General features: G+C 42.5%; 1 protein-coding gene across 18 annotated transcripts in view; it reads left to right on the top strand.

Moving 5' to 3' along the window:
- Positions 1-24840, top strand: part of LOC130533944 (arginyl-tRNA--protein transferase 1) — a 53493-nt gene extending 28653 nt beyond the window's left edge. For 11 of the 18 annotated variants that reach the window (XM_057047775.1, XM_057047765.1, XM_057047773.1 and 8 more), the window contains 4 exons: positions 1282-1463; positions 7978-8077; positions 19049-19169; positions 23967-24840. In XM_057047775.1, the coding sequence (XP_056903755.1) occupies positions 1282-1463; positions 7978-8077; positions 19049-19169; positions 23967-24145 (582 nt within the window). In that variant the 3' untranslated portion in view covers positions 24146-24840. The other 7 variants (XR_008952739.1, XM_057047763.1, XM_057047768.1 and 4 more) reach the window with 7 other exon arrangements.
- Positions 24841-25423: the final 583 nt, after the last annotated feature.

Here is a 25423-nt window from a genome sequence, read left to right as displayed (position 1 = left end):
CATATGAAAGTGATTTGGGACTGGGGAGAAAACTCTGGGGTGGTTTGAAACATTTTAAAGAAAGTTTAGATTGTTGCCACAGTGGCAAGGACACAACCATTAAACTGTCATCTGAGGTCAGGCACAGGTCAGACAGGAAACAGCGTGAATAAACACACATTTTCAGAGGGCTATATGTTCTTTAATATATGGGCTATATGTTCATTTTTACATACCAAAGGTTTGGTAAGAAGCCCCTCCTCTAACATGCTCTAATCCAATCTTGACTTTGCTTTTAAATGGCCTCTGACAAAGCTTTCAGTATTTCTTGGTCTACTAGTGCCAAGAAATAACAAACATTTCCACTAACTGTGCACTCACACACAGATTACACACAGATTGTTCCAGATTTGGACACCACCAGCTTTCCCTATACCAACTTTTGTCTTTCTCCATTTTTGCCTTCCTTTAGAAAAGGTCACATTAAGGTCATTATCTCTATATCAAATTTCTTCTGATGTTGAGCCACAGTTAGACAGGTTTTCCCCACCTTCTTTCACTCACACACAACACCGAAATGCACTCTGGTAGACATTGTGTAAGACTGGAGTGTTTGAGTGTGTTGAATGGATACAATTTTCATTTATTTAATATGCATTCATTTCATTTAGTGCCAGAGCTGTTCAAGAAAACCTTATATAGTGAGGAATGTGGCACACACATCCCTTTGGGGTTAAAGGCCTCAAGCATAATGCATGTCAAATATTTAAGTTATGAACCGTTGGAGCCAAGCATGTAGCCCTATACCTACATTCTTTCATATCACATGAAGAGAGCAGACATAAACATATAGGGGAAATGTTGGCAACACTCCACCATCTCCTGGTGAAATGAATTTTTCCTCATGAAGGGTCTTTTATTAAATAGTCCTCTCCTGGAGTGTTTCTGTGGGCCTGACTCCATTCCCCCCCATACCCCCCCCCCCCCCCCCAACAAATATGAGCTCTTGCACTCCTCGCACTCCACATTTGGGAGCCATTACTAGACTGAACATGAGGCTACTGTACGCCCCCACACTTAATGTGTGAGGCCTGGCAGGGGAAAAGTCTGCCTTAATACACCACAATAAATGTGTGTACGTGAGACAGGAAGTTAGTCTGTTAACCAAGTCAAAGTTTTCTGTAAAGTACTATGTTGTCCTTTTATGATTTATGTCCTTAATACAAACTGCACCACCTGAATGACTTGTACTTTTCTGAGCAACACCTTTAACTGTTCTATTTTTATTTTCTCTGTCTTAAGGCTGAATATTCAGTGGATGGACCTACCATGGGCTATGGTTCCTTCCACCAGCAATATTGGCTGGATGGGCAAATTGTTGCAGTGGGTGTGATCGATATCCTGCCGACCTGTGTATCTTCTGTCTACTTGTTCTACCACCCAGATTTTGCCTCATTGTCACTGGGCTCCTACTCTGCTCTCAGGTCAGCCATCTTAACCATTTTCTGGTATAGAAAAACATCTCATGATGAGGATGGATCTCATTTTTAGGGTTTGTACAGTCTTGAAACCCTGGAAGAAGCTTTTTAAAGATTATGCAAAAATGTAATGTGACCAAGTATATATGAAATATACAAATGTAAGATTCAACCAGTAATTGTAGCCCTGCTGACTGCTCAACTGTCTTTATCATGAATCTTTCATCATGATGATTGTTCATTGCATTCGCTTCACTGCACAGTTTGTATGCATATGGACTTGTTGTATGGATAACCTTTGGCATGTATGTTGTGATCACTAATTCAGATCCTACTTACAGAATAGGCATTTTCCTGCAACTTTCAAAAAAATGTGGTCAGGTTCACCAGGTCGGGTTACTGAAGTAAATAAATATAAGTGATGTGGCAGAATGATGAACCACTGTGGAGTCCACCTGCGTGTGAGACGTACCCCTGCGTACACTGCTGGAAATTACTGTTGGCCACCAGGGGGATTTTTAATGTGTGTTCCATGATCAAGTCAGATGTTAAAATATTCACAATGACGACCTCATTTAGTTCAAGAAAACAGTCTTAATAGAGATATTTGTGACTTACCATATTGTGACAGTTGTCGAGAGGCATTTCTTAGTTCTAATAGGACATTCTTCTATATTGAATTTGGGGTTCTGCCCTTTGTTCTTTTATTCTTCTACACTTTTCATTTGTCCTCCCCTTAACCTCTCTCCCTGAGTCTTGGTATGTATGCTTGGTATTGTGAATGGTGGGCACAGGTGTTACTATACAGATGCAGTAAAACTATAAGTGAATAATTAAAGTGAAATAATTGGGTGGAAGAGCTCTGCCACACACAGAACACACAGTCTCATATATCATATTATAACTGGATAACAGAGTGCTCATTCGGTGTAGGACGCCTTGAAGAACAGAACCATGTGGGACTAAAACCCTCGTCCATGATTACAGATGCAAGAGCCCAGGCTTTGATAAATGGGTTACATTCACTGGTCTGCTTAACTTGGTCTGCTTGGTCCAGAATGTACAGATTCCACATGCATACAGCCATTGTCAAGCAACAACCATTTTAGGACATTACAGATATGAAGGATATGATTACATTTTAGATATGAAGGATAATATCATCTGAAATGTCACAGAGAGATTTGGAATTGTGTAGATTCTTGTGATTCTTTCCCCTTAGATTACATTATTGCTATACATGTATGGTGGACACGAGCAACATTATTTGAGTCCATGTGCAACATAGTGTGCTCATGTTATATAGGAATGGAAACAGGGAAGGGGGATGTTTAAATTGTTTTGCTGCAGTGCAGCTCCTTCTTCCATGGACCCTGAGGGCAGGAAGAGGAGAACTAAAAAGGCATAATGGGATGCCTTTGGCATTGAATGTAAGATACACAGCTGCCATCCTGCCTGCATCACTTTCTTTTGGAGATGTTCTTATTATGTGTTTTGTTCTAACTATTTCACCATGTCTCAGGAAAGTTTTAATTTGCTACCATAATGTGCCACTGTCCACTTCCCACAAGCAATTCATTGAAACTAAACACAGCTGTCTGCTGGATTTGTTTGACTTTAACCAGCTCACTCTGTTTCTGATGCCTACTTTTATAATACCATTGAAAATTAGGAATTTCAGTCAGGATATAGAAAGTGATTATTTACTACAGAATGTATTTAGTGGGGTTTCATAATATTCAAATTTACTAACACTTCAAAATTAATAGCTATATGGAATGTGATTATCTGGATACAAGTAAAAATAAGCAAGGATATTATTTGATACCAAACATGTGTAATTTTCTAAAAGAAATGTTCTGCATCTCCCTAGCAACCTGAAACACAACAGCAAAATATGAAGAGTTCATTAATAACTTTGATCTGATACACCGATTGAAGATTATACGTAGAATTTTATGAACAAGCCTAAAACAAACGATGCAATGTTCAGTGTTGGAGCAACTGTCATTGATAATGGTTTGCTAATGAGACATTTGCACATGTGCACGGGGCTGACAACACCTTGTTTAATGCACCATTATGAAGCCTTTGTGTCTGGTTGTATGTTCGTGCATGTCGCATCAGTATGAGAGGAGCTGTGCAGGAGCAGAGGGCTTGATAATTGGCTTGTGCTGGAGTGTCAGATGGATGAAGAGGGGATAATGGTTGACTCAAGCTGCAGCCATGAGGTGGAGGTGGGGTGTGAAGGCCTTAAGTGAAGGGGGAGCGCAGAGCTTTTTTGTGAATCGGCCCTTTGCCTCTTTTGACCTCCCCCCCTCCCATTTCAGTCCTGCCGGGGTCCTTTTGTGGAGAGGGGATGGGAACCCAGGAACCTGGCAGTAAGCGGCTGACCTTCTTGCACCTCTTTCTAGCAGCCTCTCTTCTCTTTCCTTTTCTCTTTCTTGGCCCTCCTCTTTTATATTCTTCTCCTGCTCTGGCTCTCTCCCAGTATCTTCCCCTCCCAGGCTTTGCTCCCTGCTTTGTCCCATGTCTTATTTTTCATGGCATTTATTTTATTTAAAGGCCTCCTTTTCTCTCTCTTGAGTATGGCCAGAAAGGACACTCTCCCCCTTCATTTAAGCAAATGAAACATAGAGGGTGGAAGGAAGAGGGGAAAAAAGGCAGAGAAAAAAGGGGGGGAATTTTGTTATGGAATAGAGAAGGAAATGGTAGATAAAGAGAAAAATGGCTTTTAGAAAAAGGATGCAATCAAAGAAGAACCTTCTGCAGGGAAAATAAAACAATATGGACTTTTACTCTATTTGAAGATGCATGCTAAATTTTCCAAGTTCTAAATCACCCAGTCTCTCCTTTTCTTCTCCGTTTTCTTTAGTGATTAAGGGATCAATGCAGATGGAGAAGGGCACAGTTTTGTGTAATGAAATGAGAACAAGAAATGCTGCCTTTTTGAGTATGGCTGTTTACTTCCTCAGCTATGGCATTGTGTCATTCATAGCTGCCCAATTTAGGTAATGTCTTCATTTATATGCTGGTATGCTAACCTATGAGGAAAAGAATCTCATCTTTTAGTTGGAGTACACAATTATCCAGATTTTTTAATACTCATATATTCCACATTATTCTGGCTCAAAACCACTTTTACTCTGGTGAGTCATTTGTTTAGCTCACTTTTAATCCATGTATAAATTTGTATCTTAACCAAAAATTTGGAAATTTCTTGGAACCATCTGCCAAAAACAATAACACAACAGTAAATTGTGATGCATATAATTGATGGCCTGGTGGTGATGGCCTGGTGGCCGGACCTCTGCCCATGGAGTCAGGCCGGGCACAGCCCGAAGAGGCAACATGGGACCCACTTCCCGTGGGCTCACCACCTGCAGGAGGGGCCAAGGGGGTCGGGTGCATTGTGTTTTGAGGAGCGGCCGAAGGCAGGGACCTTGGCGGTCTGATCCCCGGCTGCATAAACTGGCTCTAGGGACATGGAATGTCACCTCTCTGGTGGGAAAGGAGCCTGAGTTGGTGCGCGAGGTTGAGAAGTTGCGACTAGATATAGTTGGCCTCACCTCAACACACAGCAAGGGCTCTGGAACCAGTCTTCTCGAGAGGGGTTGGACTCTCTACCACTCTGGAGTTGCCAATGGTGAGAGGCGATGGGCAGCGGTGGCAATTCTCGTTGCTCCCCAGCTCAGTGCCTGTATATTGGAGTTTACCCCGGTGAATGAGAGGGTAGCCTCCCTTCGCCTTCAGGTGGGGGGACGGATCCTGACTGTTTTTTGGGCCTATGGCCCAAACAGCAGTTCAGCGAATCCACCCTTTTTGGAGTCCTTAGAGGGAGTGCTGGAGAGTGCTCATTCTGGGGGCTCCCTCGTCCTCCTGGGTGACTTCAATGCTCACGTAGGCAATGACAGTTTGACCTGGAGAGGTGTGATTGGGAAGAACGGCCCCCCTGATCTGAACCCGTGTGGTGTTTTGTTATTGAACTTCTGTGCTCGCCTCAGATTGTCCATAACAAACACCTTGTTCAGGCATAAAGGCGTCCACATGTGCTCTTGTCACCAGGACCCCTTAGGCCGCAGATTGATGATCGACTGTGTGGTTGTGTCATCGGATTTGCGGCCGCATGTTCTGGACACTCGGGTGAAGAGAGGGGCGGAGCTGTCAACTGTCAACCACCTGGTGGTGTGTTGGCTCCAATGGTGGGGAAAGATGCCGGATAGACTGGGAACGCCTGGCAGAGTCTCCTATCAGAAGGACCTTCAACTCACACCTCCGGGAGAGCTTTGACCATGTCCCGGGGGAGGCGGGGGACATTGAGTCCGAGTGGACCATGTTCAGTACCTCCATTGTTGAGGCGGCTGACCGGTGCTGTGGCCGCAAGGTGGTTGGTGCCTGTCGTGGCGGCAATGCCCGAACCCACTGGTGGACACCAGCAGTGAGGGATGCCGTCAAGCTGAAGAAGGAGTCGTATCGGGCCTTACTGGCCTGTGGCTCTCCTGAGGCAGAAGATAGGTACCGGCAGGCCAAGCGGAGTGCAGCTACGGCTGTTGCCGAGGCAAAGACCGGGGCATGGGAAGAGTTCGGTGAGGCCATGGAGAACGACTTTCAGACGGCCTCGAAAAGGTTCTGGACCACCATCCGACGTCTGAGGAGGGGGAAGCAGTGCACTGTCAACATTGTGTATAGTGGTGATGGTGTGCTGCTGACCTCAACTCTGGATGTTGTGGATCGGTAGAAGGAATACTTCGAGGACCTCCTCAATCACACCAACACACCTTCCAGTGAGGAAGTAGAGCCTGGGGACCTGGGGATAGGCTCTCATATCTCCGGGGCTGAAGTTGCCGAGGTAGTCAAAAAAACTCCTTGGTGGCAAGGCCCCGGGGGTGGATGAGATCCGTCCAGAGTTCCTTAAGGCTCTGGATGTTGTAGGGCTGTCGTGGCTGACTCAACTCTGCAATATTGCGTGGACATCGGGGGCGGTGCCCCTGGATTGGCAGACCGGGGTGGTAGTCCCTCTTTTTAAGAAGGGGGACCGGAGGGTGTGTTCCAACTATAGGGGGATCACACTCCTCAGCCTCCCTGGTTAGGACTATTAAGGGGTACTGGAGAGGAGGGTCTGCCGGATAGTCGAACCTCGGATTCAGGAGGAGCAATGTGGTTTTCGTCCTGGGCGTGGAACAGTGGACCAGCTCTATACCCTCAGCAGGGTCTTCGAGGGAGCATGGGAGTTTGCCCAACCAGCCCACATGTGTTTTGTGGACTTGGAGAAGGCATTCGACCGTGTCCCTCGGGGTGTCCTGTGGGGGGTCCTCCAAGAGTATGGGGTGTCGGGCCCGCTGATACGGGCCGTCCGCTCCCTGTACGATCGGTGTCAGAGTTTGGTCCGCATTGCTGGCAGTAAGTCGAACTTGTTTCCAGTGAGGGTTGTTCTCCGCCAGGGCTGCCCTTTGTCACCGATTCTGTTCATAATTTTTATGGACAGAATTTCTAGGTGCAGTTATGGTGTTGAGGCGGTCCGGTTTGGTGACCTCAGGATCGTGTCTCTGCTTTTTGCAGATGATGTGGTCCTGTTGGCGTCATCGGCCCGTGACCTCCAACTATCACTGGATTGGTTCGCCACCGCATGTGAAGCAGCTGGGATGAAAATCAGCACCTCCAAATCCGAGGCCATGGTTTTCAACCGGAAAAAGGTGGAGTGCCTTCTCCGGGCCAAGGAGGAGATCCTGCCCCAAGTGGAGGAGTTCAAGTACCTCGGGGTCTTGTTCACGAGTGAGGGAAGAATGGAGCAGGAGATTGACAGGCGGATCGGTGCGGCGTCCACAGTAATGCGGACTCTGCACCGGTCCGTAGTGGTGAAGAGAGAGCTGAGCCGAAAGGCGAAGCTCTCGATTTACCGGTCGATCTTCGTTCCTACTCTCACCTATGGTCATGAGCTTTGGGTAATGACCGAAAGAACAAGATCATGGGTACAAGCGGCCAAAATGAGCTTCCTCCCTAGGGTGGCTCGACTCTCCCTTAGAGATAGGGTGAGAAGCTCTGTCATCCGGGAGGAGCTCGGAGTAGAGCCGCTGCCCCTTCGCGTTGAGAGGAGCCAGATGAGGTGGCTTGGGCATCTAGTTAGGATGCCCCCTGGACGCCTCCCTGGTGAGGTGTTCAGGGCATGTCCCTCCCGTAGGAGACCCCCGGGAAGACCCAGGACCCGTTGGAGAGACTATGTCTCTCAACTGGTCTGGGAACGCCTGGGGATCCCTCTGGATGAGTTGGAAGAAGTAGCTGGGGAGAGGGAAGTCTGGGCTTCTCTTCTTAGGCTGCTGCCCCCGCGACCCGACCCCGGATAAGCGGTAGAGGATGGATTGATATAATTGATGGCTACAACACTGTGCAGATATGAATTTTTACCATCTCATTTAAAAACATCCAGCACACTGCAACCCGAGTGATTTGGCAAAACTAAATGTATGATTTCAAAGTGTGCAGCCTCAGTCTTTTATACATGTGTCTGTTATTCTTACTACAGGGAAATCGCATTCACCAGGCAGCTGCAGATACAGTCCTCCAAGCTGTCCTACTACTACTTGGGCTTTTACATTCATTCTTGTCCCAAAATGCGCTATAAGGTATGTAGTATTTGCACAAACCAGGTGTCATTTTTCCATTTTATATGATGCTCTCCATTTGATTATTGTGTAATGATTTGAATGTGGAATGATTTTTCCTTCACCTGAATTTTCCGGCAACAATTTCCACCCATTTCTATTTTGCCTATGGCTCATTGTATTTATCTTCCCAGAACTCGCACTTCTCCGTTGGTTTTCTTTTCTTCTATTAAAGTCTTTTTTCACAATGTCCTTTTCACAGTTGGTAAGTCTGTAGATGTGTTTGCACTGTTTCAGTGTGTATGTGTGGTGAATTCTGAGCAATCCTGAACTGTTTGTCTCAGAATGTTGTTACCACAGTATCAGCCCCCCCCCCCCCCCCCCGCAGAGGTATTTGCCCCATCCCCTCATATCTGCTCTTGTGTGTTTGCCATCGCAGCATCTTGTTCGCAACCTCTCCACTTCTTCCTATTTTACCCCTGGGGTGCAACTACACAGAACAAGGGTGAGAAGGTTGCCCAGTTCCCAACTTTATAGTCTGACACTAGTCTCTCACTCAGAGATACTCATACCCAAACATTCTAAACACATGCATAGTCTTGCTTTATTGTCTGATTTGCAACGGAGCTGAAGTGTTTGATTAATTCACTGACGTACTGTGGGGTTGTTTAAGCTGCTGAGATTGGAATCTGATAAATCCACCATTCCTTTTTTCCTCTTTGAGAAACCAAAACATTTAATAGGTTCACTCATCGTGCTGAGAGAAAGACTTGAAACATCTGATGTACGACCTGTTTGAGAATATTTGATAAAGTGAGGATTATTAAAGAAAAAACAAACTTCATTTTATGTTGTCCCTTTGGTCTGTGGAATAATTAATAATTTCCTTTAAGGGAAAATTGATTCCTGCCCATACTTACCAGTTAACCCTCTAATTCATAAAATCCTCGAAATTAGCATTTCTCAATGATGTTTGTACTGACATTTCTGTTTGGCATATTTACTGTTTTTACGTGTGCAATTCCTTAAGGTTTGTGTTCTTTCAGCCAAGAACAGTCTGGCTAGTGTCCGGGTCTGCTTTGTTCTCACAGCTGAGACAAAATGTCACACTGGTTTGGCTGGTGGGTTCAGAGTTACACATGACATCTTGCCCTTAGCTCCAAAACTTGGCCCTTTGGTCCAGCCCAACCACTGATATGAAGCTGAAGAGAGCAGAAGATGAAGCAGTTTGAGGCTAAATGAGACAAAAGCCCTTGGACATTGCCTCTAAACAAGGCAAATTATCCCCCATCACACCAGTTTGTGATAAAAATCTTTCAGCATTCTGCTAATGTGCTAAAGAATTCCATTCTATTTTTCCATTTTATTTGATGGCTTTTTTAAAACTTTTACTTTATATTGTAGCATTTTTCCATTTTCTTGCATACATACAGTATGGACACTTCCATTTTTTCTTTTTTAAAGCTTTGGATAAGTGGACTTCGATGATAAAAAATGAATTGCTGACCAAGTTACTTGACCAGTGTGCAGTGTCTGGTCTTAACCAATCAAGCAGTTTTCAAACCCCATATACTGTACATTACACACAGACAGAAGGCCCAGTCGGACCAAGTTGTGGAGGGAGGGAGAGAGCTGCATGAAGGGGTTCTTACTCTTGTTATTAATGTTCACTTTGAAAGAATGTCTTACTCTGAGACTAGGAGATCATTAAATTGTCCATAGAGGAAGAAAGAGGGAGTAAGGTGGAGAAAGAGGCTGATGAGGTAAAAAGAAGTGACAGAATGAGTGCCAAATGAGAAAAGGAGGCAAAATGAAAAGGATTATTCATTTCCCACTGATGGTTAAATAGTTGCATTGCAGCAGCTGCTTCCCTCTTCTTTCCATCCACACATCTTCTTAGTCACAGACAACAAACACTGTCACAAATCAATTTTGTACCTATACAAGCCGCACCGGATTTTAAGCCGCAGGTATCCCACGTAGTAATATTAAAAATTAGATCGAAAACATTCAGTACCGGTATATGTTTTTATTACCGTAAGAAACAAGTCACTGACAAGTGACAAACAGACAGGTAAGAAACAACAGCCACTCTTTTCACTTGTATGTTTATACAGAGACCTTAAATCCAATTTTTATCACGTCAGGATTTTTTAACTATAAATTTAATCCGCTTAGCAACATAAATAAATTGCACCGGTAAATGTTTTTTTTCCTAACGGTGTCTGTAATGCAGCTACCTTGAAATATACGTTTGTATCAGCTACACACAAATTACATTGTTTATGCTTTTTTACTCAAACAATGAACAATCTAAAAAACCCCGATGGCCCACCTCTAAAATCTTCTATTTTCATCTTGGTGACAATTGCTTTTGGCTTCCGTCTGATTTGTACAGCGGGAACACCACGGCCGCGGAAACACCGCTCTCTGTGTGTGCCAGTCTTCCAGAACGTTTTCAAGCTCGAGCCACCTGCTATGCTTACGTCTAAAAGCTTTTGTCGTCTTTTTGCTTTGGATCAGTTCTTCATGCTGGCGTCTCCACCTTCTCACCATTGATTACCGTAATTTATGCCAAGATTACGTGTGGCAGCTCGATTTCCTTCTTCAACCGCCAGGGTGATCGCTTTTAACTTAAAAGTCGCATAATATGCTTTTCTTCTAGTGTTTTCCATGTTGATGAGGGTTAGTAAAAATGACTGATTCACGCTAATTGTGATAGTGCGCCACGAAAAAAAACATAAATAAGCTGCACCGTAGAATAAGCCACAGTCTTTAAAGTGTAGAAAAAAAGTAGCGGTTTGTAGTCTGGAATTTACGGTAGCTTCATTTTCACTCAGTTGCTCCTTATGGCCTCCATACTTGCTCTGTGTCTGAGGGCCATTTTGTAACCTCCGGAAGGTTTAGTGCTCATGACATCAATTAGACATGCTAAGATGCCTCCCAGCTCAGGCATGTACATTTGGCCTCGTTTTCTCAAGACAATCAAACACACACCTGTTTACAATGGAGAATTTACAGAAGAGAGACCCACGAAAGTAATGCTTGTCTTTCTAATTGCCGCAGTGTCATCAATAGCAACTTAAAGAAGCCCGAACTTTATGTCTGCTTTCTGCAGGTTATAACATGTTAAAGTGCTCAGAGGCATGTCCATCAAGACTTTACATGCATATTGTTTTGACTATAGGGGCTTATTTAGATTTGCTGTGCCTGTGTGTGACCTCAAATTCTGGGTCTCATGTTTGAACAGATTTAGAACGACAGTCAGTAAATCAGAGGCATCTTAAGGTGTGTATTCCTAAAGTGTGTAGCCCATATTTTGGACTACCATGCTACCATAGTATCCAGTGGATTTCTTTTAATCAGATTTTTTCATGACAGCATACCTTCCCTTGTGATTTTTTTTAATTCATGCTTTTGGAATTAGAATTGCAGCCGTATGACAGATTTAGACAGCGTAAGGTATGACTGTATTTTGTTTGCAGGTCCAGACAGAGTACAGCCATATCTTACTTTCTGCCGCCTTTTCCATTTCCATTTTTCTATCTGGAACTGTTTAAAGAAATCAGCCACCATGAGATTTGGGATGACAGATGGGAGCAGTGGGTACTTTATAGCTGCAGTAGCAATGATTCTGTTTCAGTAGTTATACATCTAGTCATCTTTGAGTCATGTTATCTGAAATGTAGGTGTTATTGAGTTACTGTGATGAAATCCGTCTTGAATTAATTACATTTTGCCACCTGTTTACTGTCAGAAATGTATTTCTTGGGGGTTTTTTTCATACTAAAAACCAAATGGATGTTTTTTAATGTATGGACAAATAAAATTGTTGAAAATACATAAAATGGATATTTTAGGTGTTTTCAACTATTTTTATAGTATTCTGTGTATTATGCCCACTAAAGTGTCATCAGACCCAGTCAGCCCATTTTTACTGTCTCTGTGAAGTTTATAAGCCAACACATACCACTTTTGTTGCATTTCAGCTCTCCCTCATTTTAAATTGGAGGCTTTTTGACAGAAACCATTTTGTTTGGTTTAGCTCTCCATGGGACCACCAACAGTGCACCTCTCAGCAGAAACATTTGTTTTAAGATTTTGATGATTTTTCTGTTATTCTTTATCATATATTTTTGTTTTTTACTCCCCCCTGTTTGTGTCTTAGCATGCTCATTTTTAACAAATCATCACTAGGTGAAGCCCACTCTGAGGGTAGCCACTGCTTGGCACCCCCTAGGTGGAGTGCTGACAGGGTGAGAGTCTGAAGGAGCAGCAATTTAAGAGGTCAAGTCAACCAGTTCCGTCTTGCTGTGTGTACTAAAGGTAGAATTTTGGAGGTCAGAGATGGCGTGAAGGTCACAGTGGTGAAAACAACAGTTTAGAGAACTGTCATGCAGAGCAGATCAAGAGTCTTCTGGATTATTTTCAAATTGTAACTCTAAGTGTGAAGTTCTAAAGTCATTTTTTGCCTGGAAACATATTGAATTCTTTGATAATCGCTGCTGCTCAGACAGACCTCACCTCATAAGTGGAGCTCAGTCTCTATTCAGTCTTTGGGTGCAGGGCCTCTGGTTGGCTTTGTAGCTAAATGTGGGGTTTTCAGACAGGCATAACAGCTCATCTGTCTATTATGACCAGAGGAGAGAAAGAGATAAACATTGCCTGCTTTGTGAGTTGATACCTATAAAAGTGATGCCATTAGTTCTCAGCGCTTCGTTGAAACATGATCCTGTAAAAACATTTTCTCCTCATTAACCTGTCATTCGTGAAGCCGTGACACATAAGCAAAGGAGTGGTGGGACAGAGCGGGTTGAGTGGAGGAATCCTGTTAGGGAAAGTCCTGGGGCCCAAAGAGGGAGACTTTCTTGCCTTTTTGCTTTCTTTGAGTCCATCCTGTGGTAACGTGATGAAAATAGTCAAAAGCTCCAATAGGCCCCGAGTATTTAAACGGCAGCATTTAGCATTAATCTCTCTGAACTATAGAGCTAAGACCTGGTCACTGACATGCATACCTTGAAACATACACACACTTATTGCCACATACAGGCTTTTATTCCAAGCTGTAGCTTGTTTGCACATGTCTTTCACTTGTGCCATCCAACCATAGTTTGGTATTTGTCTAGCTGCATAAGTGTTTGAGCTGCGCTGTTTATGTGTCCCCGTCAGTACCCTGCTTCAGCTAGGTCCCTTGTCAGGGCAAAATATATGTGTTTGAGTCGGATAATGGTGGCTTTATATTGCGAGTTGTACGCTGGAGAAAGGGGATCTGAACCTGTGTTTGTTGCTCTTTGACTTGAGATTAGCTCAGTGTGACCCAGAGCCAGAAGAGTGTTGCCTCAGGCCCACCCAGGGTAGGTGGGTTCGGCCCTGGGTCACATTGTGTCTCTAAATTCCGATCTGTCTTCTGTGGCTCACAATTATAATTGTGAGAAGCTAGACCACAAATATATGAAAAATGTATTTGTCTGATTAATTTGTAGGTTTGTGTTTTGGCAAGAGTGGTTGACACATATTTAATGTTATTTCATTCTGTTCTTACAATTCTAAAATATGGAGAGGTGGTGTTAACAGCAAACGAACTAGGCCACCAATAATGACCTCATCTACAATGTGACAAACTTTACATCAGACACTTGGAACCACTCCATCACACACTAAAGTAGGTGTTCAGTTAACCAGGAGATAACTGTATAGCAGAAAAACACTGGTATGCAGTTATCTGTGTCCATACTATCATAAAGAATAAGCTCATTTTTTCATCCTGCTCACAGCTGGACTGGTGTGCTGCAGAAAGACACAAACATACAGATATACACCATGGACATCTCCGTTCAGAGTGAGTTGAATGAGAACACCACTGGAGGAAATTAGCATCAGATGTGCTGTGAAAGTCCTGTAGATGGAGGTAGAATCCCCCTCTTACTAGGCCATGAGTTCACCTCCTGGTCCTTCCTCCACTGAGTCTGAAAATACATCAATTTGACCCCTGTAAAAAGAGAAATGATATCCAGTTTCTTACACCTCTCTGTAGTGAAAGTCATTCCTAGCTTACCCCTCTGCCTCATGTTACCAAGTCAGTTTTGTCAGAAATAATACATAAAATAAAAACCAGCTGAAGTGTGGCATGATTGCAAGAGGAATCGATGGAATTTGTGTTGTTTACAACTTGTAGGCTCAGTAATGTGGCAAGATGAGGGAAAACTCCCCTCAGGATAATTTAATCCCTTTTTCTTTCTTTTTGCCATGTGTGGTGTGTACAAAATGATACCGTTCTGAAAACTGCCATAAAGTCCCCACCCCCACAGTTTTTGTGAGGTTTTCAATACACAGTTATTGTGCATCTATATCAGGAGTATGTTTTACCCTAAAGTGGAAATGTAGGGTTTATTAATGCTTTGCATGTAGTAATGAAATGATATAAACATTTATTGACATTAGGACTGCAGCTATGGAATATTTTAGTAATTGGATATTATCCTGAAAATTCCTTCAAATACTGAAATAATTGGATAAAACAGTTTTTACTTGTTTGAGGAGCAATTATAAAGACATAACAGTAGGTTGGCCAGATTTGAGTGCGTGAAAAGGAGGACCCGTCAGCGGTGTTGAGTGGGTGCATGCGGGTGACTACTTCCCCCCATTTTTAGGTCTCAAAAAGAGGATTGTTCAGTCACTTTATACAAGAGCCAATATGGGTAATGTAAGCCCATGGTACCACAACAGTCTGTGTGAAATACCATTCTTTGAGCTTTAAATTTAAGTAAGCAATTACTCAAGAAATTGTTTCACCCCTAATTCACACATATACTGCTCTCAAAAATTAAAGGAGCACTTTAAAGAAACACATTAGATACATCAGATCTCAATATGAAGTTGGATATCTATACAAATAACGACAGGGCAGTGTCTTAGGAACAAAAGGATGCCAAGTCTTTTAATGGAAATAAAAGTTTTCAGCCTACAGAGGGCTCAATTGTGTAGACACCATAAAATCAGAGTGAAATGAAGATGTGGCAGGCTAGTCCATTTTTTCCAACACTTAATTTCTGCAACTCAAAATGCTTTTCAGTATCTTGTGTGGCCCCCACGAGCTTGTATGCATGCTTGACAACGTCGCGGGATGCTCCTAATGAGACGCCGGATGGTGTCTTGTGGCATTTCCTCCCAGATCTGTGTGAGGGCATCCCTGAGCTGTTGTACAGTCTGAGGAGCAACCTGGCGGCGCCTAATCGACCGAAACACAATGTCCCAGAGATGTTCTATTTAAGTCAGGGGATCGTGAAGGCCATTCAATTGTTTCAATTCCTTCATCCTCCAGGTACTGCCTGCATACTCTTGCCACGTGAGGCCGGGCATTGTCGTGCATTAGGAGGAAACCAGGACCTACTGCACCAGCGTAGGGTCTGACAATGGGTTCAAGGATTTCATCTCGATACCTTATGGCAGTCAGAGCACCATTTCCTAGGCAATAGAGGTCTGTGCGTCCCTCCATGGATATGCCTCCCCAGACCATCACTGACCCACCACCAAACCTGTCATGTCTTCTCCAGACTCTTTCACGTCTATCACAGGTGCTCAGGGTGAACCTGCTCTCGTCTGTGAAAAGTACAGGGCGCCAGTGGCGGACTTGCCAATTCTGGTGTTCTTGAGCAAATGCCAGTCGAGCTCCACGGTGCTGGGCAGTGAGCACAGGGCCCACTACAGGACGTCGAGCCCTCAGGCCACCTTCATGAAGTCTGTTCCTGATTGTTTGGGTAGAGACATTCACACCAGTGGCCCTCTGGAGGTCATTCTGTAGGGCACGAGCAGTGCTCAGCCTGTTCCGCCTTGCACAAAGGAGCAGGTATCGGTCCTGCTGAGGGGTTGAGGACCTTCTACGGCCCTGTCCAGCTCTCCGAGAATAACCACCAGTCTCCTGAAATCTCCTCCATGTTCTGGAGATTGTGCTGGGAGACACATTAAACCTTCTTGCTGCAGCACGTGTGGATGTGCCATCCTGGAGAAGTTGGACAACCTGTGCAACTTCTGTAGGGTTAAGGAATCGCCTCATACTGCCAGTAGAGATAATTACGCAAGCCAAAATCAGCACGAGTGGAAAACCAGCCAACAAAGATCAAGAGGGAGAAACTTGAAATGACCTCCACATGTAAAACCAGTCCTGTTTTGAGGGTTTTCTAATTGTTGCCACTGAAGTGCACCAGTTGTTAATTCCATGAACACCAATACAGCTGAAATTGATTAACGAGGCCCTCAGCTGCTTAACCAACCAGAAAATTATCAGACAGGTTTAATTCAATTCATGCCAGGCCCAATAAAAAAAGTGTTCCTTTAATTTTTGTGAGCAGTGTATATATATATATTCAAATTCACTTACAGTTGATGACAGAAGAGACACAGGAGACACTGCCTCAATAGTTGCATCTCTTTTTTTTTTCCTCTAATCAAAGCTACTTTACTGTGTTCAGAAACATAAAGTATGTCACTTAATTTACTTCAATTTAGTTAGACAGAGCTGTAAAAGATACTGCACATACCAATCTCTCAGTCTGGCAGGAAGAATGGGGGGGAAAAGCTGAAGGTAAAAGTGGTGTAGGTTTTCTTGAGGATTCCTTGGCTGCAGTGACACCCTGGATTTATGTGACTGATTAATAGCAATTGATATAACTGCAGGGATTGGAGATGAACAAGGTGACAGTTGTATGTTGTGAAGTAAAAGACTTACTTACCATTGACACAGATAACATGTCACCATTTTCCTTGTAAAAAAGTGAAAGTGAGAAAGGGTTTAAAAATTACCAACTTATGTTAAGTGCATTATTTGACAGTTGTGTACTGTGTTGCAGCGTTTTAAATAACCACTTGATGTAATAATAATTTTATATACGAAATAAGCTCAACAACACACACACACAGACATCATCTTCATCGTCAACATCATCATCCTGTGATGCAAATGAGCATCGTAGCCCCTGTCAGTCCACACTGTCACCTTTAAATCCCCCTTATTGCAAGCATGCGCAGGGTGGAAGGGGCAGGTAACAGGCTGGTGATGGATTTGGTGTGTAATAGATCCTGAGATTCTAGAAAACATGGATTCCAGCAACTGAAATGTGGAAGACCAAACCAAAAGCATTTTCCATGCCTGGAACTGTTAGTGGGCAGATTCAAAAGTCCTCATTCTGGGGCTTTTTGGTCAATCACACATAGCCCCTACCACCTCCCACAGCCTCTTTTATGCCTCTTAGTGAGTTAAAAGCTGCTCACTCGGCAGGATATGCAAGAGTAATAGATCAATTCACTTCAGCTATTAACTTTAGCTGTTTCAATCTGCACATCACTCTTATGCCTCAGTTATCTAACTTTCAAGACTCTGGTGGTCTATGTATCAGTTAGATTAGAGATGGATTACTGTATATGAGCAAGCTGATGCAAACTGTATAAAAGACTGGAATCTGGAGAGGTAGCTGTGAATTGGAAGGACTTGGACCCAAAGACCTGAAGAAGAAAATCTGGGAACGTTAAAGAAAAAAACTGGTGACCTCAGTTTTGACTTTCAGGGCAATAAAGAAAAAAGATGACAGATTGCTGACAGGTCATAGCAAACTAAACTTTTTTTCTCCTGGTTTCTGTCTCCTCTGCCTAGACCACTAATAACATTATCTTATGCTAATCCATTTGTCTCTTCATCGTCTTCCTGATGAAAATTAACAGCACACCACAGCATATATTATATTAATGATTGTCAGCTATAATCTAGATCTGACTTTAATTATTACATTTACAGAAATGACAGTTCAAAGGTTTGCATTGCTATCAATTTTGATTTTTTGCAGCCTGTGTGGGTTGACATGCAGTGTGATGGCTTTAGCTGTGTCTCTGGGCTGAGCAAGTATTTGAATCTTCTGTGCATCGAGGCGTGTCCAACTAGGATGTTGATAGAGATGAGGTAGAGTGTGAATGTCTCACGCCAACTGTGTTGACAGTCACAGAAGGCTGTAGGTTGTCAAGACATGGAGAGCATCATATTGGTGCGTGCTAGTTATCATGTGTAGCATTCCACCACCATCCATCTGTTTACATAAGCATAAAGTATGTTTAGCCTAGACTCTGTCTAAATCTTAGCTTTTCGCTCTCATTTTTTGCATAGCATTGAGAATTCAAGTTTAAAATTTAGCCGTACTTATATGTGGGGAAGAAGAAGAAAATCTTGGCCTAAGAAGACAGATCATGTTTCCAAGATTCTTCTGTTTTTCATTTCTGTCAGAACAGCCTAGTTCATTCTCCTGGCAACCTACACTGCATGTGAAAACAAGCAGCATATTTTCCATAGGCCTACTAACAGATAATTCATTGACACAGATCTTCTATAGCTGTGGTTTATACTGTGGTATTTTCTACTTTGAGTTCATATCAACATCCATTCTTGGTCCAAGTTTGAATCAACCAGCACTTTTTGAACCCCAATGCATGAACCATTTGTTTGTCCTCATGTTTAATGCCTAAAAGACGAGGTATTATTGCATGTGCTGAGATGGTATTACAGGTGCCAATTTGTTTACATAGCTGTTTTGCTGTTTTACTTTCCATCGAGAACACAGGTCACTGATAATGGTGTCATCTCCTCCTCTCTCTCTTTCTCTCTCTGTGTCAGTCTCCCTCCTTCTCTCTTCATTCAATCCCACACTAACTTCTTTTCCCTGTACCTTGCAGCTGTTTTTGTTCAGTGTCATTTACTTTCCATCTAAAATGTTAGCTCAAATTTACGGTGGTACCCATTTCACAAGCACACATTATAGTGCTGGTGTATTTACATTTCCTGAGATATATTGCTCAAATAAAAAGAGGACTGAATGTTTGATCCAAGTCTCAGTCCTGATCCTCAAAACCTGACATGACATGTTGAGATGTAATTCTTGTTTTCATAAAGTATTATACTTAGACTAAATAAGGTATCACCCCCTCTCTCCACTTTTTCTTTTAATCCTGCAGGGGCAATACCGGCCTTCAGATCTCCTGTGCCCAGAAACCTTTGTATGGGTACCAATAGAGCAATGCACACCACACCTGGACAATGCCCGCTATGCTCGTTTCAACCAGGATCCTGATGCAGGTATGGCTACCTCAAGGTGAAGTTGTTGTTGTGAATATTTTAACATATATTAATACTTTATGCAAATCTTTAAAATATCTTACAGAAACCAAGACAAAAAAGAGGAAGTGGCAGCCAACCCAAAAAATTTAATATTTAATATAATACATTTATGAAACTATAATTTGACCTTTTTTTATTGTCACAGTGTCTGATTATAACTGATGTCAGATGTGACCACTAGTAACAAATGAGACCATCTGAGCAGCAGACACCAACATCAATCAAATCAAACCAACTCTTTCATCTTGTCATTTGTCTTGGTTTCCTTCATATTTCAAATTGTTTTTCAGTGAGAAATTGAGGAGGTAATCAGATGGTATTTAATTAATAGTGGCACTTAAATGAATATACACTCTGCAACAGTTAAACACAAACAAAATAAATTATTAGCATTATTTTACCTACAATACTTGGAAGTGGAAGTAGTGAGTCAGTTGAAGTCCTGTATTTCAGTGAATGCATTTATCAACTTCAGTTGACAAATTCATAAAGTCTATCCAAAATACATTTTGATTTGTTGCAAACAAAGGGAATTACCGTAAACGATTAATCTCATTTCCATTTCCATTAATGGGGTACACTGGAGAAACATTGTACCCCATAAACATTGGTAGTGTCACTGGAGACTGTTGGCTTCAGGGCTGGACTAGAAGTGTAAAATGTAGAGATTAGCAAAATACCACAGAATAAGAATTGTCAAAATGACTTTAGACCCATTAGAAGTAGTTTCTGGTGCTTAATAAATGCATATTAAACACGGTAATATAAAGACAGCTACTGTCTCTTTTGGACATTAATTCCCCACACATACAGCTGTTGGTGTCGCCAACAACCTTTTGACCTCATGGTGTAGGTGCAACAGCGGACTTGCTGTGGACTTGCACGTAAATGAACTCCTTTCTCTCAGGCAGTCCAACTGGTAGAGCCGGTGCCGTCTTTATGGATGGAATTTGTTGCCTTTGGAAGAACAGTAATATTAGTAATAATAAAAGTCGTCAGAAGGTAGACTGTCAGACGCCCATTGCTTAGACTGGCAGGGTGAGACAGGGGGCCAAGGAGAGTTTAATAGTTGAGTGCTTAAAAGTTGTGTAAAGAAAGTTTGGAATAATGTTAGAGAGATTTTTTTTGTTTGTTTTTTGGAACTCTCTCTTCCCTCTCCTGAATAGAAAATCCCACAAAAACCACGCTGTGTTTTGTTTTGTGCAGCCATGCATACAGCATAAAGGATTTTCACCTCATTCAGGCATTGTCTGACACAATTTATCTTGGATAAAGGGCCGTTGCTGTACAGTTAATTTTGATTTTATGTTAGACACAGATGCATCACAAACAAAAAAGCTCCAAAAGCTCCCTCACTCTGATTCCTCATTTCATGTCACAATGAGGTGTGGTCTGTAGAATTTTGTGCAGCGGCTGTCAAGAATCACACATCCACACATCTTAAGGAATTTCAAAACACACTTGTTTCCTGGATAGTTTTAGTTTTGGAGATGTCCCCATACTCAGGAGAGAAATGGGGCAATTTAAGTACATTTTTCCAGATGCTACAGTTCTAAAGGGCATTTTGTCAGTTTTTCTGTTTGACATGTTGTTTCGTGTGGACATCACAACCACATCTATTAGTTTGGCATTAGACAGAGAGTGGGATCAAACAATTTGGGTTATTTTCCGGCCAGTCAACAGTATCTATTGCTGAATTACATCTGAATTTACGTCACAAGGATCCTCAAAGAGGATAAGGTACTAAAGTTTTCCAGTGGAAATCCATCAATAACAATCAGAGGCTGTTTGACTAAGTATCAAAGAGGAAACAGCAGGCATAATATAACAGGAATTTTCAATATTTAACAGTTATATACAATCATCAAAATCACGTTGATTGTGTATGCTGGAAATCTTTGACAGTTAAATGACTATACTTACTACTCACTCACTTTCTACCGCTTGTTCCTCCACTGAGGGTCGCGGGGGGACTGGAGCCTATCCCAGCACAATGGGCGGAGGCAGGGTACACCCTGGACTGGACGCCAGTCAATCGCAGGGCTAACACATATAGACAAACAACCATTCTCTCTCACACTCACACCTACGGGCAATTTAGAGTTTCCAATTAGCCTAATCCCCAATCATGCATGTCTTTGGACTGTGGGAGGAAGCCGGAGAGAACCCACGCACTATACTTACTAATTAATTGAAACTAAAAAGGTTAGAAAAACAAATTCAGATTATTTAGTGTTAATATCAGTTAGTGATTAAAGTTGGTGGTTGCAAAGCTGCCCTAATGAGGTGTGAAACGACGGCTTATCTAAAGTTTACATTGCTGTGTCCAAACCAGGCTCCAACTGATTAACATGCTTGTTTGTGACATGTCCGAGGCTCTGCCGCCTAACTGTGGCCTTCCTTAAGTGTGTAAACATGTGTACACATTTTGTACCCGTTCTTGTCTTTCAAACAGTTTTAATTACTAACAGTTTGTCACAGAGAGAAGCAGGATAAACACTTGATAAAAACAAGAGGACACTTGACAGGCCATAGCCTGGACCATGACGACACCCAGAATATCTAAAATGTGTGTATAAAATAGTCCCACTCTTTGTTGGTTGGACCTTTGTTGTGTATTAATTTCGGATGGGTTTTTATTTCTTGAGGATCAGACTTTTGCTCTTTTGTGTTATTGTGACTGTGTTCATGGTCATCTGCAGAAAACTAAGTTATTCCATTGTTTGATGGGTGCCTTGTGACACAGGATCTTGAACCCTGGTCTTCTGAACATACTTCTTACATCACAGGTTTGGCCTTTTACTTTAAAATGTATGCCCCGGGCTTGGATTTGAAACAGTGGGTCATAGGAAATGGTCATAACCCGATGGCCTGTGTGTTTAGCAGAGTATGTAAAAATCGACCCTCAACGCTCCGCTTCCGACTGAACCCCTGAACCCTGACCCCCAGGAGCTGTGACCTCAGAGCATGGAGTCACTGAACGTCCGGTGGGCCTGGCCGGAAGCGTCTGGAGCTCCTTGAAAGGATGGGCAGGGCGGCATTCACGAAGGCCGAGAAAGAAGAAATGAAAGTTGTTTATGTGCTGAGCGGATGTTTGGATGGAAGAGAGAGAGATAATGTCTGCTTAGTGTTGAGGGTAATCAACTAGTCTCAAAGCAACATTCAGTTCATCCATTTTGGTCTGTTTATAGCATATTATCTTTACACTGTGCTTTACGGCATCTGTGTGGACCAGTGTAACTTTAATTCAGTGTTGTCTAACTGGACCGTCACCCTGATAAGGAGCATGTACTGGGTGTTTTCAAATGCAGTCCTTAAGGTCATTAATGAAGCTTGGAATGTTCATATCTCTTTAAATTTCATCCAGTCAAGACGCAATTTTTATAGCCTCATGGAAGTTGCGTAATATGTTTGTGTCTTTTCAAAACCCATTGAGGCTTGGCATAGTGCTGATACTGCTGAACGCCAAACAGTGGTTGAGGCATTACCGAACAGGGAACCAAGTTAATCAATTAAACATGAAGCCACAATGCATTTGGAAAATAAAAGGACATGTTGAAATATATAAATGTGTTTCTTTGAGGGGTGGAAAAGCAAAGGAGCCAATGGGCTTTGTGCTCATGCTCGGCTCTTAACGCATACAGCTGTAAAGAACTGTGCAAGTTGCTTTCCTGGATGGATGGACTGTATATGAAGCTGATCTGTCTTCTGTTCAACCATGACATTACTTTATCCAGAAAAAAATGATTAATATTTTTGAAAAAATTGCTTTGATACTTAAATTGTCACAACAGTTTCATGGCAAGTACCTGAAAGGACTGTTGAAAGAAGGTGACTGTTAGACTCATCTCAATGGTGAGTCACCTTCATAACATTTTTACATTTTCACTTCACGCTTGCGTTGTAATAATCATCTGGTTTCTCAGCTGTGAGCCATATGAGTGTTGTTGTTCTTGAGCAGTGATTGTGAGGCGCCAAACTCTATTAAAATCCAATTTGCTCCTGTTGGGCGAATGCGTCGCCGCCATGGGTTTTGGCAAGCGAGTCAACTCCAGACTTTTCATCTGCTTCTTCTGTAAAGCCAGATTTAGGATCTGAGTGATGGATAGAGCTATTATTTGTAGAGTGCATGGGATATACAACGTAAAATATATAATTAACCTTCTACTAAAGAATGGTGTGCAAGCACTTCTAGAGGGACTTGATAAATTGGCTTTTTTCTGGCTCTTGAATGTTTGTCCAAACAGCAGAAGTTTTGGAGCAGATAAGATGTTATTTTATGTGTGCATTGGAGCAGTGGATGTATGTGTACCCAAACATACATTTTATTTAGTCAAATATCCTTTTTGAGACCTTTGCGTGACCTAGGTTCCTGTGGGTCATCATTAATATGTTTTATTCTTTTTCCATCTGACTTTGCAGAAGACTGCTGTTAGCTGCAGAGCACGCACCCTTTTGGCATTAAAACTGTTTTTTATGATTGTAAGGGAAGCTGGCAGAGTACAATATACTGTAGGTCCTGACTATGGAGAAGGAGGTTAGTCCTCTAAAAGATGCCATATACTGTATTTCCCTTCTCACACTACTCTGCAACCCCAGGGCTAAGGTCATGGGGGAATAATGCTTTCTGTTCAACCAAACAATCTCTTAAAATAATGTTTTCTTGTCAATTTCCTCAGAGGGAATATAAGAATCATATATGCCTGCTATGTCTGCTCTTCAGTGCTCCTCTAATGTTCCTCTGCTTATGTGTAGGAGATGCTTGTGTGCTGACGGACTTGGGCAGAGCTCTGGTGCTCTACAAACGAGGCCTCATGCCCTATGCTGTCTACTCCCGCAAACGTAAAGGCTGCAGTGATGAAGACGAGATGCGGCAGTACGCCAGCCTGGTTGGCCAGAACTGTGTCGAGAGGATCCTACTCTACCGCTCCTAGACAATACAGTCACGTGGGCATTTTAATATATGTAACACAACTATACCAGCAATCATGCTGTCTGTGTCACCATGAGTTAAAGTGCTTACTGTTGCCTCTCAGCTGCCTTTTCCTTACCTGTCTCTTGTCTGACTGCTTCTAATTCACATTCATTTAAAAAAAATGGTATGAAGCCTGTCTTTTTTCTGTCTTTTAAAGGTACCATCCTGAACCACTCCACTGTTTGTGGGGTTTTTTAAACCCCATTTCTGTAAAGTTTTGACACAGACTAAAGGGAAAATTTAAACTCAATTTCCTGGTTTGCGACACACTGAAATTGCATGTTTAATTGAAAATGGCTCATTTAAATTGACGTTCCAGGAACTGCAATAAGTTGTATTGCCTTCATTGTCATCAGCTCGTGGTGTGATTAAATTATTGTAATTTTAATGCAGCCTGTACAAAAACATTTCAAATATATTTTTGTTAGATGAGGGCACATAGATAGCAGATGAGACACTCTAGTGATGGTAACAGAGCACATTCAATAGTTTAACAGCCACATTTGGACAACAGCTGATATGCACACTTGAATTGTGGTATTATCTGTGTATCTTTTTGGCGGTATCCAAACACAACAACAAAATATTGTTGAATTTGTCTTTTGTATGTTTTTTTTTTTCCTTGAGTAAATAAAGGACCTGCCTATTCCCTAATTCGACTTTTGGTCTCCTTTTGTTGTAACACAACTCTAAATGCACTTGCAGGATTGTTTTGGTCTTGACCATATTAATCAATGAAATTGCATGCACACACAAACACACACACACGTGCAACCAGAGATCAGGCTTCTGGACTCACAATGGGCAGCAGGTGAGCACTATATGAGATGGTAGAGCACAGATGTGAGTCAGCTTTTCGCCTTAATATGAGTGTCAACAGCAGTCTAGTCTGAGTGCCCAAAATTGAGTATTTTCCCACCTCATCATCACCATCACGGATTCACGTAACTCAAGTATGGTCCAGACTTGCAACACAGGTTTGTTTTGTGTTTCAAGCCTGGTACCATACTTGATGTCCAGACCTGTTTCAGGTCTTCCAGCACACAGCCTATGGAATTAAGATGGTGACAGGGTGATTCTCCAAGAAGGGCCACTTGGCTAGAGGCCACGTGGGGATTCACTATTCATGCTTGGCTATCCTGTGTCTGTAATGCTGCAGAGGACTCTGCGCAGTTGGGACATTACTATCATGTTGATCTGTGTCGCTGCCCATAATTTGAAGTATGAGGTCTGCAGT

The sequence above is a fragment of the Takifugu flavidus genome, chromosome 11, assembly GCF_003711565.1.
Source record: "Takifugu flavidus isolate HTHZ2018 chromosome 11, ASM371156v2, whole genome shotgun sequence".
Classification (NCBI taxonomy): domain Eukaryota; kingdom Metazoa; phylum Chordata; class Actinopteri; order Tetraodontiformes; family Tetraodontidae; genus Takifugu; species Takifugu flavidus.
The sequence above is the reverse complement of the archived record's forward strand: the minus strand, read 5'-3'. Positions and strand labels throughout refer to the sequence as shown.